The sequence below is a fragment of the Parasteatoda tepidariorum genome, chromosome 11 (genome assembly GCF_982258835.1).
Source record: "Parasteatoda tepidariorum strain Cologne lab strain chromosome 11, Ptep-v5.0, whole genome shotgun sequence".
Lineage (NCBI taxonomy): Eukaryota > Metazoa > Arthropoda > Arachnida > Araneae > Theridiidae > Parasteatoda > Parasteatoda tepidariorum.
The window spans coordinates 39,079,761-39,096,390 of NC_141765.1; the positions used below are offsets into that span (position 1 = coordinate 39,079,761).

At 29.2% G+C, this 16,630-nt stretch overlaps 1 protein-coding gene across 1 annotated transcript in view; it reads left to right on the forward strand.

Moving 5' to 3' along the window:
• The window catches only part of LOC107456095 (uncharacterized), a 55,355-nt gene that overhangs the window by 3,229 nt on the left and 35,496 nt on the right, over window positions 1-16,630 (forward strand). The window contains exons 2-8 of the mRNA XM_043051133.3: window positions 4,862-4,978; window positions 7,184-7,387; window positions 9,184-9,387; window positions 13,320-13,418; window positions 13,535-13,633; window positions 15,236-15,337; window positions 15,412-15,513. Coding sequence (XP_042907067.3) covers window positions 4,958-4,978; window positions 7,184-7,387; window positions 9,184-9,387; window positions 13,320-13,418; window positions 13,535-13,633; window positions 15,236-15,337; window positions 15,412-15,513 — 831 coding nt within the window. The 5' untranslated portion in view covers window positions 4,862-4,957. The remainder of the gene's footprint in view (window positions 1-4,861; window positions 4,979-7,183; window positions 7,388-9,183; window positions 9,388-13,319; window positions 13,419-13,534; window positions 13,634-15,235; window positions 15,338-15,411; window positions 15,514-16,630) is intronic.

Sequence of the window (16,630 nt, forward strand, 5' to 3'; positions counted from 1 at the left end):
GTAAAATGCAATTTTAAGTGCAATATTAATTTTCTTAAATCAGCCATCTAATTTAGCCGTTATATAACGAGTACAAAATCAATATTAGATATCTAACACTTACTAGCAATACGCGTGTTAAATGAAATTCTTGTAAATAATTTATTCAGGTAGGTTTTAGACCAGCATTGTAAGAGACAGTTGTGGGGATGAATTAACATATCCCCTCCCAGTCTCAGAATGCTGACGTGCTTAAGGTTAATTGAGAAAAAGAGTGTCTCATCAGCAAGAAAGGTGATATTATTTTTATGATCTGCACTTTTACATGAGGCAAGCATATCATATGAACACTGGTCATGATTTTCTTGACTACGCTGTGGTCAAAGATCCAGCTGTTTGTCTATTTTATATTCCCAAGCAGAACAAAAGGTCCTATTAAATTCTAGTGCACCGTTCAGAAAAATCGAATGGCCTATTTAGTTTTAGACTGTATGACAGTTTTTATTTAATGTTACTTCCTGGTGAGGAAAAACTGTAAATGTCAAAAAAACTCTGACGTAGAATTTATTTTGTATTTAGATATACACTGAAAAAAAAGTATGGTCAAAACAGCAGGAATATGGTAAAATATACCATGTTTCTGTCTTGATAGAAACTCTAAAAAGTTTGGGAATTTTTACCGAAGCAATTCTGGTAATGATTTTGATAAAATTAACAATAAAATATGAATTTATAAAAAGACGATAAAATTGGGTAAATGTTGTAAAATTTGGTCATTTTATAATGATATTATTTATTTTGAATTATTTCTAAGACCAGAACATAAAAATTATTTATTTGTTTGAATTTAATTTTCAATTTTGTATTTAACTAAACGTAGTAATAAGAATTATAATTTTTAAAGCTAGAATTTCCGGTAAATCGTTACCATATGAACGGGAAAACGAAAATATATAGTATTAACTGGTTTAAATACTATATATTTTCGTTTAATTAACACGAATTACAGTTTCTTTTTTTTTACCAGAAATGCATTACCAAACAGTACGGTAATTTTAACAAAAAATTTTTTCTCCATGTAATATTCCAAAAAAAGGGTAATCGATTTTTTAAAATTCATTTTCATAAAAAAATTTTCAATTACATTTAGTTAATCATATTCAATTATTATCATTATTATTTTCAATTTTCAGCAGTTTTTATTTGATAATTTACATTTGGTTAAATGTGATAGCTTATTAACATTAATGCATAGTTATACTTCATTTCTTTACTCTTACATTGTGTAAAATCCAAAAACAATAATTTCATCACTCAATAAAAAATTAGTAATATTCAAAGTTGCAAAGTCGGAATTGAAAAAATTATTTGTAGGATTTAGAATCAAGGCTTTGCAAAAAAATCTGCGTGACACAGACTGCAGTTAATTAAAAGTAAGATCTTGCAATAGGAAAAAAGAAAAGATTTTATTGATGCAATTGAAATAATTTAGACAAATATTCATAATTAATTGAACAAAAATATTACTCAAAAAATATTGTGGCAATCATCTAAATTATAACTTATCACATTTGAATATTTTTGTTTTATTGGGCTATTGAAAAGGAACAGAAAAGAATTTCGAAACTTTTAAAAAATCTATTTTAATGAAGGTTATAAAAAGTCATGTTTCGATTAAGTAAATGTGTTATTTTTGTTACCTTACTTTGTTTATCGAAGTTAAGTTTATCTAAGTTATTTTTTGACTCATAAATTCCAAATCTACGCTTAAAAAGTCAAGGTAAAAAGTTAATTAAAAATATATCCAAATGAATTTTATGTATCATTTGTAACTTTCTAGTTAATGAATATTCAAAAAAGATATGTAGTTCCTTTCTTATAATGGTTTTGCTCAGATTATATACTTTGTGCAAATATATTTTTTTTATTTCTCTAGCTATTATTTTTTTACGTAAATTTAATTTAAATAGCCTAAATTTAATCGTACATACGAAGGAGAAGTAACATTAACTTACAAATAATAGTATTACCTAGGATTTGTTAAATTGTTTACCGTATGTAAGTCTGAGTAGAGATTCATCGAAAGGAAATAATTGCTGTAATTTGAAAATTTGTAAATTCTGTCACTGTAACGATAAAAGCTGATGATCTATTTTACCAATATTCTTGAATGCATACCTTATAATACATTCACACAAAATTTAATCCGTTCTCTCGAAAAGTATACACTGCAAAAAATACCGATTAGTTCAATCAAATAAGTCCTTCACGAAAGCAAATTTATACCAATACTTGATACAGAAGTTTCCTTATCTTCTGGATTGGGTTCAAAGCTACGATGCTACGGAGATGAACATTGGCAGTCTTTAAACCCAAAAATTGGGTCGACTGTTCAACGACGGTTATTAAAATAAAATACACACTATAAAAAATCCCAGATAAAATTACGGTAGAAAGCACCGACACTCAGGGTACTGTTACTTTTTTCCGTAAAATCTGTCTTCACTGGAACATGTAACGGAACAAAAAATCTGATAGACTGAAATTTTCACAGTGATAATAACCACAAAATCACTGAATTACTCTGATTAAATATAACTGTAAATATTTCGGCATAAAATTTTATGGTAAAATGGATTTTACTGATGATGTACCCAAAGTACAGATATTTTAAATCATTATTTGATCTGGAATTTTATACAGTTCTCTTACCAAAAGATCAAACGTTGGAAAAGTTATTTTACAGCCATCCTGTATTGTTCTAAGCACCCCTTTGGCGCACTCGGTAAAGGCTTCGTTATCGTCGGTTGATCTAAGGATTGTGAGTTCCATCATCAAGCTAAACAACTGGCTTGTAAACACAACAAGGAAGGTATTAAATCTGCCTTGGACGAAAGTCCTCTCATTGGAGCGATGTGGATGAAGAAGTACCAGGTCAAGAGCTGTCTCCGACATCTAATCAAAAGGTTTCTATCATGATAGTTTAAAGTTAAAGCTCTGAAAAACGAGGCTAGGAGCTTAAATATATTCGGGTATGGCATTTGAAAGCTCTAACCAAAATCAGCTTAGCCTTAATCTTCTTTTCAAAAAATCAAATCTTAACATATTAATTGGATTTCTGGCTAGTAAATAAGGGGCTTTCAGAATTAGTTTAATAACAAAATTTTCTTCGCCATATTTAGATGTGGTTTAATTTAAACCATGCCATTATATCCTTTGAATTTTATACAACATGCTTTGGTTTAATAGTCAAATTAGCATTGCTCCCTCAGTAAATGCTTTTATGATGAGATCACGAAGCCTTAACCCAACATCCGACATTGGCATGATAACCAAGGACCAAGAAATATGTTTCAAGACTTACATCACACCTAGTTTTTCACTTTTTGTATATATATGCACAGCAAACCGGAAAAGGAAGTATAGTGAATAGGATTCAACTTTCCCTTAGTTTACGACCTCTAAATTTAAAGACTGATTCTTCGACGAAAGTGACTTATTGCGTGTGTTGTAAAGAATCCTTTGGTGCTCAAGACAGTAGGTTTTGTTGTTCGTTTATCTTTACAGATGGCAGGCCGGATAGTCCTGGTTGCGTGTTGAAAGTCGCCTCATTCTAAACCACGTGCCACGAATGTCATGGACGGAATTTTAATGTGCCATTTATGAAAATTTGCTCCTATAAAGTAGACTATTAAATTTAGCTGTGTATTTTGATGTAAATTTATACAACCAAGAAAACTAAATTAATAGTTATTTTAATATAGGAAATTGTAATTTCGGTGATCTAATACTTTAGTCATCAATTTAATTTTAATAAACCAATTAGGCTGAGTAGTTGAAAAAAATAGGAACCACTTTATTAAATGTCATAATAGTATAAGACCACCCTTTTAAGGATTTATTGCGGAGGAAAAAATTTCTGTCACCCATGAAATAATGTGTTGTTTCGAATTAAGTATAAAAATGGAAAACATAATACTTAAATATATTTAAAATATCTTTAAATGAAGTAAAAATGTATAAAAAGTATGGAAATCTTTAAAATACATCAAGGATAGTTTTTTCTAAGAATAATAAATAGCTTAAATGTCTTCTTTGGTTTATAGTAATAAAGACCATAACTGCATAGATTGAATTAAAATAATATCAAATATATTCCTCACAAAGATATTATACAGCGGTAAAGATACAAAGATCATAGTAGGAATTACTGTACAGAGAATGTAATAAGCAATGTGAATAAAAGTTTATAATAATCTTACTCCAGAAGAAATTAATCATTACTCGAAAAGTCATGATCTATGATGCTAAGATGTATTTATCATATTATGAATTAAGCGCTCTCATTGATTCAGTTACTACCATAATTCAGCAGTTTATTTTAGCATTCAGTACTATCAGATGTTACCAATCAGTCAACATGTTTATGAGTATATTGATACCCTTATTTTTCTAGATGGTAGAAATTTGAATCGTTTATCTTTGCGGGTATAATATGTGACTGGTTGTATAGACGCTCACGCATGTTATCGCATACCTGGCTTGGTCTACAAGATTAGTTAACCTAAACCCAGTAGAAAATCTTTAGTACATGCTGAAACAGCTGAAAAAATTCTAAAGTGTGGTACAATTTGTTAGTCTAGCATGATAAAAATCTCTCTTAAGTTACTTAAACTGGGTAAGATGAACCTTTCAAATCTTGTTGGCTCACATTCTAATCAAATCTTGGTAATTGTCAAGTCCAAAGTTCAAGATACACAGCCTTAACTGATACTTCTCATGATTTTCATGGCTCTTTTAATAAGACTTTTTTTCAACGATTCTTAGGACATAGAAACAAAAAACATTACACTGACTGACATTAAACTTTTATTCCTTTTAGCCAAAAAATCAATTACCTATACATATACTTTGTCACAAAGGAAGAGGGTCAGCATCCGCAACTTTAAGCATCTTGCTCAGAAGTGCAGGAAAGGAAATGAGACTTAGTAAAGACAAAGTAAGCATTTTTTAAATTCCATTATTGCTATTACTAACCATAATATAGGAAATATGAGAATTAAGTAAAAGGTGGCACTCACAAAAGTGCACTCAATATCAAACTATTTCAGTTTTGGATTTCATTCTGAATAAGCACAACACCATCAAAGTTTTAATAAATACGATATTATTCAACAAAATCAAATCAGATTTTCTAGAGCAGTATTATTTTAATGCTACTCTTACAGATTTTTTAGAAGAGTACTATTTGAAATCTATACTAACTTTAAAAATAAAACAAAAGTATGTTTTTCATGTGTCGTTCAATTAGCGCTATTAAACTTGTGATTTACAGTTTGTTTAAATTAAGTAATAATTAAAATTCAATGATTGCAAATTAGTCACGAAAAATTTATTCCAAATGAAATCTCGACGCAAAATTAAACTTATAAAACACAGAAATCGATATTTTTTCTTATTTAAAAATTTAAATAAAACGTTTTTCCTTATTGACAGTATTGATTATATTTATAGCTCCTTTCCTAATTGTATTTTTTGAATTTAATTTGAATTCGCTATATATAAGATAATTCGTACATTTAGAAAATAAAAAAAAACATCCCCCTACACGGCTTTAGAGAAAAAATAGTAGCCGATATATATAAAAGGGGCTGCAAATAGAGTTTTGTCGTAGCCCCCTATTTTTTTATATAAAGTGAATTCGATCTGAAAATAAAAAATAAAAATAATAGAAGTTCAGATAGATTAGCCGCCGGAAGTGCGTTATTTACCGGTAGATATGGTCAAGATGTGGTAAGCGCATTTTTAAATTGAGGGAGTTATTCTGAGTGGCGCATAGGATCACCAATAAAGCTGCAAAAAATCAATGCATTAAAGTGAAAGCGTTTTTTTTTTTACATTTATATTTTACAGTTGCAAATACTTGAGCCTTGATGCCTCGGGGGATAGAGCATTCGTCTTCCAATGAGGTGAACCGGGTTCGAATCCCAGCGATGGCTGGTTAAAACGAGTTCCTTACTCGGCTCGCACCGACCACAGTGCTGGCGCAAAATATTCTCAGTAGTAGGCGGACCATGAGCTAGAGTTCCCTCGCCAGCAGGCTAACCGTGAGAGGTTTTCGTATTTTTCCTCTCCATGTAACACAAGCGTGGGTTAGTTCCATCAAAAAGTCTTCCACGAAGGTAAATTTCTACCAATACTTGATCCAGGAGTTCCCTTGCTGGATTGAGTTCAAAATTACAAGGCGACGGAATTGAACATTAGTAGCCGTAAACCCAATCTTCTTACCAATCTGCGCATGATTGGTAAGAAGCTTGCAAATTTAGAATTTGATTCCTACCTGACTTATGCCCACATAACACATCGAATATTTAATTACATCGACATCTATTCCATCTCTAATATGATTAGAATTATGATAATGAACAGAGTCGATTTTTTATAAACTTTTTATTACGATTTTGCTTACATTGGTTTGCGCATGCCTTTTCATTAAGTTGCCACCTAACATATCAAATAGAAATTCTGGAAGTGTGCCCATTTTATCAATATTTTAGTTCAAATCTCCTCATATCTAACAAAAAATATTTAAGCAACTATGATTGACAAAAAGATAACCAATCCTTTTACATCTCTTCCGAAAAATATTATTTCATTTCAAAGTGCGGAAATGCGAAAGAAGTTCAATATATTTTTCATGACATTTAAATAAATAAAACCAAAATAAGATTAAATATTCAACGAGTATTCATGTTCATATTATATTATTATAAATTCTAAAAGCAATCATAGATTAAAAAAGATATAACGCAAATCTCGGATATTTTTCTTTGAATGTTTAGCTTCATTCAAATGTAACCACTAACTTCATGCAATAAATATTAAAATAAAGTAAACTATCATATTTCTAGGACGATTTACATTAAAAATAACATTCAAAAAGTGTGTGTTTTAATCCATTTCAAATGTTATAATTCTTTTGCCATGAAAAATAATTCCTGTCTCACCACAAACTGCATTAAAAAAATTATGTAAAGACATAGCTCTTTCATATAAAGTGATATATGTTTGCAACATAGAGTCGACTTTATGATTTGAATTTTTTTTACAATACAATAAGTACTCAAAAAAAAATAAAGCAAATCAGATATTTTTTTATTTCATTTTTAACTTAGATTACACTTCATGATGATTTATTTAACAGGATGGCAAAATTCCTCTCTTTTTGGCTGCTGAGAGTGACAACAACAGTTTGTGTCGAGAATTACTCACAGCTTTACAAAAAGAACAACTTAAAACAAGAACAGCAGAAGACGGTGAGACTGCTATGCACATTGCAACTCGACGAAAAAACGGAGAACTATTGCGCTTACTTCTTAACAGTGGAGGAAATGTTGATGCACAGAATGTAAGCAGTTTAACCATTTTAAAGTTCTCCAATTCTCTTATTGTCCAAGTTCCATGATGAATCAGGGAATATGCATTCGCTTCTGACACGGGTAACCCGGGTTTGAATTTCAGGTACAGCTGCTGATAGGTTCGTATATATAATGAAGAGCCATTACATTATGACCACCCTCCATCTATAACAATGAACTCGCCCAGGTTTTCGTGGTTTCTCGCCCAGGAGCAATGTTTTCAGGAGGCACATTAGGACCCATAATTCTCATAGAACAATCCCTGACGTCTGTAAGCTACTTGAACATAGTTCACCCATTCATGGCAACAGTTTTTGATGCGGGGGGATGGTGTTTACTAATAGGATAATGCACCATGCCATAAGGATCGAATCGTCATGGATTGGTTCAAGGAACATTCCAGTGACTTTCAAGTCATGTCCTGCTCCCAAATTCACCTGTCCTTAATCCAATAGAGCATTTGTGGTCCTACTTGGAAAAACAAATTCGTGCTGCCACGCTATCCTCTCGCAATGTGAGGGAATTGCAGGACCAGTTGGTGAGCGCTTGATACCAGATACCTCAGACTACCTATCAGCACCTCGTGGAATCAATGCCACGGTGGGTGCTAGCAGTTTTGAGGGCTAAAGGTGGTCCTACATGTTATTAGCAGGGTGGTCATAATGTAATGGCTCTTCTGTGTATAGCCTTGGAAAAAGTCGAAGCTTCGATGACATAAAATAACCCAAATAGCAGACCAAAAGATAGAACTCCATTTGCTTTAAACTATCCTTGGAAAGTTTATCTCTTCAGTTTGAGTTACGCTTTAAATTATCCAAGTTAAAGTATGTTAACGTTTCTATGTGTAGGAGAAAAAGTTATTTCAATAATTGACTCGGACATTTGCTTACTTCGCTTCAAACTAATACACTACACCGTGTATACTACACAAGGTACAATAATATCGTAATGCCAAAGATGGATATAAAAATTCCACTTTGTCTTCTGTTATTTTTAAATGCATATTTTTCTTATTTTTAAATTTTAAATAGTTATAATTTCAGTAACTTTCCAGCCTTGGCAACAATGATAAAATATTTTATTATTTGTAATCTGAATATTCCATTACTAATATGCGAAAATCGTTGTTTTAATTTTTTTTAAAAATAACTCTCCATGTTGTGTATGAGTTGAGATACCAATATAGTACAACAAAACCATTTGTTTAGAGTGTATTTCCATAACATCTAACAAGTTATTCATTGCTTATAATAAACTATTATTGTATTTTAAATATTTTACTAGACGTAATGAATTATTTTATTTAACTTTGCAAACTATGACGAGGGATAAAACAAAAAGTGTATTTCCTTTATAAATAACAATTTTTTTTTTACTTTCCTTAAAGAAATGCGAATACTATATTTGTTGTGACCCTCTAATATAATATATAAACAAACACTTACAGAACTAAAGACTGGAGTTATTCATTTTTTTTAAAAAATAATAAATAAAAAGCAGCGAAAGACACGGTTTTCAAAAATTATTATTTACGAAATTAGTTTTAAGTTTCAATCTTAATACAATTGTAGCTGATTTATCACTTCACCAGCTTTTAAAATATATTTCTGACAGTTTATTCTTTCTCCCTAACAGCCATTTTTATATCCACTCTCTTACTCTAAATTTAATAAAAATTGACCAAACGAAAGTGTAAGATCACGGGTTAGTCAATATTTTAGTAATGATATTAGTAAGTTTGATGTCACAGTTCTGTAATAAAACATGTTAAACTTATTGATTTTAGACTGAAGGTTTGACTCCTCTTCATGTTGCTTGTGAGCATGGAGATGCTGAAATTTTAAAAGTATTTTTCCAATTTCGCGCCAATGCAAACATAAATGACAATCAAGATCGTACTCCACTACACATAGCGGCTGAGAAAGGTTACAGTACTATAGTAGAAACTTTAGCAGATAAATTTAAAGCATCCATTTTCAAAAGGACGAAGGTATGTAATAGACACAATTTTTAATGAAAATTATATATGTGTGAGTCTTTTTGCATGTTTCTTGAACTAGTATAATTATTTGAGCAACTCAGTATACTGCAGCAAATTCTGGAACAAATTATGATAAAAAGTATCGGCACTCAAGGTGACGGTACTTTTTACCATAAAATCCGTTTTTACTAGAACATATTAAGGAACAAAAATTCTGATAAACCGTAATTTTTACAGTAAAATTACAGATAAATACTACTGTAAATAAATACTACTGTAAAAGTTACGGTAGAATATTTTACTGTAAAAATGGATCTTATGGTAAAATGGATTTCGCAGATGATGCACCTAAAGTGCCAGTACCTTATACGTAATTTGATTCGGAATTTTTCACAGTGTAAAAGAATTTTGCATTCAGTATATGTCGTTGTTATAGCTAACGGCATGTGTTATCTATAGTGTTGATGAACATTTCAGGTTTTAAAGCATGTTCTAGTAACTAATAATGAGTTTTGAAACCCGTTATTATATTCATAGGCAATCAAAAACCATTATTTATTTAATATTGCGGATATTTTTATGAAGTAAAAGTATACTGCAAATAAAAAAGAAATTACAAAAATTAAGAAAAAATGAATTTTGTAAAGTACATGCTTTCATAAGAAAAACTTTCTTAGTATTCTATAACGTTGTTTTCAATTTAAAAATAATACTAAGTTCAACACTCATAATACTAAATTCACAAATAGGCTTCCTTGATAAAAATTTTCCAGCATTTCTAATATTTCATTTCTGTTTTTAAAACTAAACCGAAAAACTTCACTTTAAAAGCCAAGCAGACAAAACTTATTTTTAAGATTATTATTAATAAAATTATGAAAAGCTTCATTCTCAACATTATATATTTTCAAAATCATTAGTCGTCTTTCTTCAATTAATTTCTTCAGTATTGCTTATGAGCATTAGGCTCTCGTCAAACACTAACTGTGGAACATTAAACTATACGCCAATAGTTTAGTGCTCCACAGTTGAAAAAATTGGGAAGTTTTTTGATTTTTTCAACTGATGAACAATTTTTTTATAATTAATTTGGTTGAAATTAATAGCTAATAGTACTTACATTTGAAAACAGAGTTAAGGCAAATAAGCTCCAAAATGTCATCCTTTTTTAAAACAAAATATCAATTCTTGAAGAAAAATAAAAATTTTTTGTTAGACCTAACATAGTAAAAAGTGCATGTACGTTGTACCTTAAACTAGTCAATGTATTGCATTTTGAACCAGTTAAAAATACAATACAAAGACTAATGACTGAGAGATGTACAATAGCTCATATTAACACAGACACATATTTTTGTGCATCTGTTTGTAAGTTGCCGGATTGTAAGTTGCATAAGCAACTTACATTATGCAAAAATTCTTATGCTCATAGTTGATCCCTAAATTTTTGAAATTTTCCCTTAAAATATTCATTGGTAGTTATCTTGATTTATTTTAGCTTATGCAGGCTATTTAGAAATAAATTTTAATTGCCTGAATAAATTCAATAAATTTACAAATTTTGAAAGAAAGGAACACAAAATTAATGTTATGGAAGGAGTAACATCAATTGTCATACGCGCAACAAATGGGGGTCTAAGGTACATCTTGATGTTATATTAAAAAGTTTTATGTTAAAAACATTTTTTCTGAAGTGTATGACAGTATACGTACACCATATATATATATATATATATATATATATATATATATATATATATATATATATATATATATATATATATATATATATATATATATATATATATATATATATATATATATATATATATATAAAGAGAGAGGGAGAAAAACGTAAAAGCAGGTAGAATGTATTTTCCATATTCAAAATTATTTGATATTACCTTCTTACTTAAATAAAAATAAAGTTAAAATTGGTCCAATATGCAACACTCCCTTCTAAAGATATTGCATGTAAACTCTTTCATAACTGGCACGCAATGAAACTCCTAATAGGTTAAAATAGCTGAGACTTTGTGGTATTTGATACATTAAAAACAATTTTTGACATTTACATAATGCTTAGAGACTAAAGGTATTCTATAAGATTTAACTATTAGATAATAAAATTTTAGCGAAGAAAATTTTAGAAAAGTTACCATTTATTTTCAGTTTTGTGAGAATATGAGCAAAGTAAGTATTTACTTTACGCTTACATATACTTTATATATACTCTACAAATTTATAATAACTGTTTTATTAATTTATAATAATTAATGTTAATTTATAATAACTCTTAAAATAACTGTTTTTGGAGACGACATGCAAGTACTGTTGTCCGATCTCTGATGTCATAACCACGGCGATGACAACTGCTTCACTTTTGTCAAGAAGATTTTTTAAACTGGCAGAGAATTGAATCTCTAAAACCGATATAATAGAGAACCAAATGTGAAACATTCTATTGGATAATGAAATTAACAGAAATAACTTATATCTTAAGCTTTTTTATCGATGAGTCAATGCTTAATTCCCTTCAATTTTTCCACAAATTTAATTTTTTTTTAATATTGTCGTTGTAACATGTTAATAACAATTACTAAAAAAATCATTTTATTTCAGAACCTATTTGTTATGAACAAAAAAAATGAGCAAACGTTATTTATAACATGAAGCTTATTTGTCTAAAAACATTTCAAATGCGTTACCGCGAATTCTTGAAGATTTTTAAATTAACTGAATTTATATTTAATGCAATTTTCCGATACACAATTTTCTACGAGATGATAATATTTCTGTATTTTCATTATTGCTATATTTTTAATTAAGGAAGTAAACAAAAATGATTTATGGAAACAACATTTCTTGAAACGTTGGTTTTTCACCGTTTCTTCTTTATTAGAAGCTAGCAATATATTTTCAGATTTGAAGAGCAAGATTACTCATCACGAGTAATCTATTTTAAAATAGGTCTTAATATTGTAGATAAAATTAAAAAAAACTGTAAAAGTAAACCAACGTAAGTGGAACAAAAATGTATAAGAGTAGAAGTAATATAGTTAACAGACGCAAATTATCACCTTGTTACATTAGTAAGAACTATCATCACTATATCGACATTAAATTTTTTTCATTTATCATAGGTGCTCTGTGTCTTGGTGTAAATGATAGTTTTTGTTGCAGTACCGAAATGATCACCTGTCTCCATTAACTACATTATTTATGCTCTTATACGTTGTTGCCTTACTTCCTTTGCGCATTGTGGAATTCTACTTACATATATTTTTTGCATTTCTTGTAGACAAATGTAAATGCATAGCTTTGGAATATTTCAAGAATAATAAGCATTCTGTTATTTATAAATGCAATTTTTTTCTACTTGAATTATATCTAAATCAATGCTTGTAAGTTCTTGTTCAAACGCCTGTAATTTCTGTTTCTTTGTAAATTCCGTTTCTTTGCTTCTTTGAAGTATCTGAATAGAGTTACCGAAAATATCGGTTCTTCTTTCTTCAATTTTCTAAAAAGACTTTCTTTGAAACATTTTAATATATTGTTATTTATTTCATAAGTAAACAACCACCAGGCAGTGTTGAGTGTAGAGACTGCCACAGCTTCGGCAGAAGTTTGGTTCCCCGTTGAGCAGACTGGGTGGTTTCAAAGTCTGAAAAATCTTAATATCTAATAACTGGGGCAGTAATTTACAGAATTTTATTTTCTTTATTTCTGAGAAATTACAGAGCCTTATGTGAATTTTTTTCAGAATTATTGAAGAAACTTTCAGTTTTATGTAACTTCACATGATACTCCTGATAAATAATTTTGAAAAGATTCTAGAGTAGTTTTACCATTTTTTACAGTGTATAAAATATTTAATGAATAAGGTAACTGAAACATATTTTCAAACGTAAACTTGATTTTTAAGTTATAACATTTTTCAGGATGGAAGAACCCTTATGCACATAGCTTCTGAATCAGGGCATCAAGAAACAGCATTAGTCTTCCTTAAAAAAGGTGTTCCACTTCATATGTCTAATAAAGTAGGTTTCTAAAATATTTCAGTAAACATGTTTAGATCAGTTATTTATTTTACATGTTATTAAGTTATTTATTCAATAAATATATTATAAATACGTTGTACATTTAATTTTTGCAGACAGGTACGAAAGCTATTCACACAGCTGCTGCTCATGGCTTTGTAGAGGTTATAAGGAATTTGCTTGACAGAGGGGAAAATGTTGACGCTACAACTCCAGTAAGCTTGCTATTTTTTTAAAGCTTTTAATAATTTTTTTTATGTATCATTAACAAGGGTATTCTTCGTTTTATAGGCTTAATTTTATTGCTGATTAACCCAATTTTTATTTAAATAATTATTTATATTTATTGTTAAGCAATAATATATATTTATCAATTTACTAAAATGCACGATACACATTATACATTAAATATATGAGATCTACGCATTCAAAATAAAGCACCATATGTCTGTTCTCCAACTTCAGGTATTAAAAGTATTTTATTGACAGGTTATGGAAGTATTCTTCGTCCTTAACGCATAGCTTTTGCATTTTTAGCATGCAGAGTATGTATAAGAAGTTTACAGATATATCTACACACTTAGAAACTTTGGGCCATTTTAAATTGTAATATTGCTTAAACTTGCTGCAAATTTAAGATACCACTTAGGAAGCATTCGTGAAAAATTATCTTTCAACTGCATTAGCAATATGAAATGTAAGTGTAGAAAGATTTGGATAAACCAAGAGTAAACTAGGTACCTGTTATGGAGAGGAGAAATACACAGTAAAAAATTTATGGATCAAATTACAGTGTGAAGTACCGGAATTTCGGTTGAAAGTTCATTATACCGTAAAATCTGTTTTTACAGTACAATACCGCAATATTTACTGTAATATTTATGTAATTAGAGCGATTCAGTGATTTTGCAGTAATTATTACTGTAAAAATTACGTATCAGATTTTTTATTCCGTAACATGCTCTGGTAAAAATGGATTTTACTGTAAAAATTACCGCCACCTTGAGTGCAGGTACTTTTTACCGTCATTTGATCCGGTATTTTTTGCAGAGTAAACTTGTCATAATTTGTTTGCAATTTGATATTTGAAAATAAAATTTTCAGCATTTAAAATTCCATAGTTTATCTTAACTCGTATTTTCCTTTATCTTAATTTTTAAATTATTAATGTAATTGAAAGAGAAGTATAGCATCTTCTTATTTACATGTTCTGGTAAAAATAGATTTTAGGAAAAATGTACCGCCATCTTGAGTGAGTGCCGGTATTTTTTATCGTCATTTAACCTGGAATTTTTCGCAGTGTAATCCTGTCATAATTTGTTAGCAATTTGATAGGTGAAAATAAAAATTTCAACATTTGAAATTCCATAGTTTCCATAGTTCCACAGGTAGCTTAGCTGGTATTTTTCTTGATTTTAATTTTTAAGTCATTAATATGTAATTGAAAGAGAAGTATAGCGTCTTCGTGCAATAGTACCCATTTTAATTATATTATCGTTTAAATTGATCCTTAGAATTGATAACATTATTCAATTTAACTTCTTATTATGGAAACAGCGAATTTGCACCATAAAGTTAATGGTAAGTGCTTCTGACTCGAAACGCGTGCATTTAACTTATCATTCTGGAAGAAAGAAAAATTATGTTATTGCTATCAAGAATCTTAGATAACGTAACAGTCTCTTTAATTAACTAAACATGGAATTTTAAATTAAAAAAGCATACTTTATATTAAAAGTTACCAAAAAAATGATATATTTGTATCATTAATTTAATAGTTACAAATATCACTATTGGATATATTTTTAATATTTTAGGAGAACTTTACTGCTTTGCATTTAGCAGTTCAGGCAAACCAACCTGAGGTAGTAGAAATCTTACTCGGCCATGGAGCAAATGTGCAAATGAAAGCTGGAAAGGTAAGTTTTCCTTTAATATCATAAAATAAGTCATATCGTAATATTTTGCATTAATAAAATCCAATTTTAAATAGAATGGAGAGACAGCTTTACATATGGCAGCGGGTGTTCTAGATGGTCATAAATGTGCTGAGCTTATTATTAAAAGTGGAGCTGATGTAAATGCAAGAAATGAGGTATATTTTAATTTTTTTATTTATTTTAAATCAGATTTTTTTCAATTACTATCTAAATTGAGTTCAAATTATCTAAATTGAGTTCTTTTTTTACACAAATATTTTAAAGAAAGGAACTCTATTTAATTATTTGTGTGCTCTTTAGAGCACACAAATTACCAAACATAAAACTTATATCTATTATATCTGATTTATTTAATAATATTATTAGCAAATTAGAAAATTTATATCTGTAAGTGTCCAGAAAAAATTTTAAACTGTAAAAAGAATCCTGATTTTTCCGTTTTTGCATCTTTTCCTAAATTATGTTTTTATTTATTTATTTTTACTTTTCAAAAAATTTTAAGTTAAGTCAGACATAAACATCGAAAAGAATTTTTCCTGCTTTTAATTTGGTGACGAATGTGCTGTATTTCTGTAACGCAAACTAAGCCATAAAGAATGGCTGTTACATTTTTTTCAATTATCGAAATCAAGAAGCAACAAAACAAACAACCAAAAAACCGTAACAGTTCTCTTTGGAAAAAAAATTTTGAACCAAAATACTCCTTTTAATTTTTACTTAACCGACGGCGTCTTTCATTGGCCAAGGTTGGTGCAGATTCGTTAATTGGTAAACGTTTCTGTTTAAAAAACAATAGGAATTTTTTTACAGGAAATGCATTAAGCAAAAAGAAGTCTTTAGGCAAAGAAAACGCTCTGTTGGTTTTAAAACAATCTTACAATCATCATAAATCCCAGCGTTTTTCTAAAACCATTTACCTGAATTCAAATACTTTGATAAAATTTGTTTTTCTTCATGCGTTGAAACTAATTTTGAAACTCAAAACTTGTCTTTAGGCCCTTCGTTCACTCGAAAAAAAACAACCCTCTAAAAATTCAAAGTCAGATATAATAGTTAATATTCAAGATGATATCATTCTGCTTGTTGAAAATGAAAGAGAAGAAATATGTTTAGACTGCTGATGGGAATGAAACTTAAAAGAAATTTCAATTTTATTTATATATGAAGAAATACATTCTGTTAAAATTGTCCAATTGCATGGTGATAACATTTATTGTAAGAAAAAGGCAATTTTTTTGTCCGTATAATATTGGTTTAACACAAATTCTGATT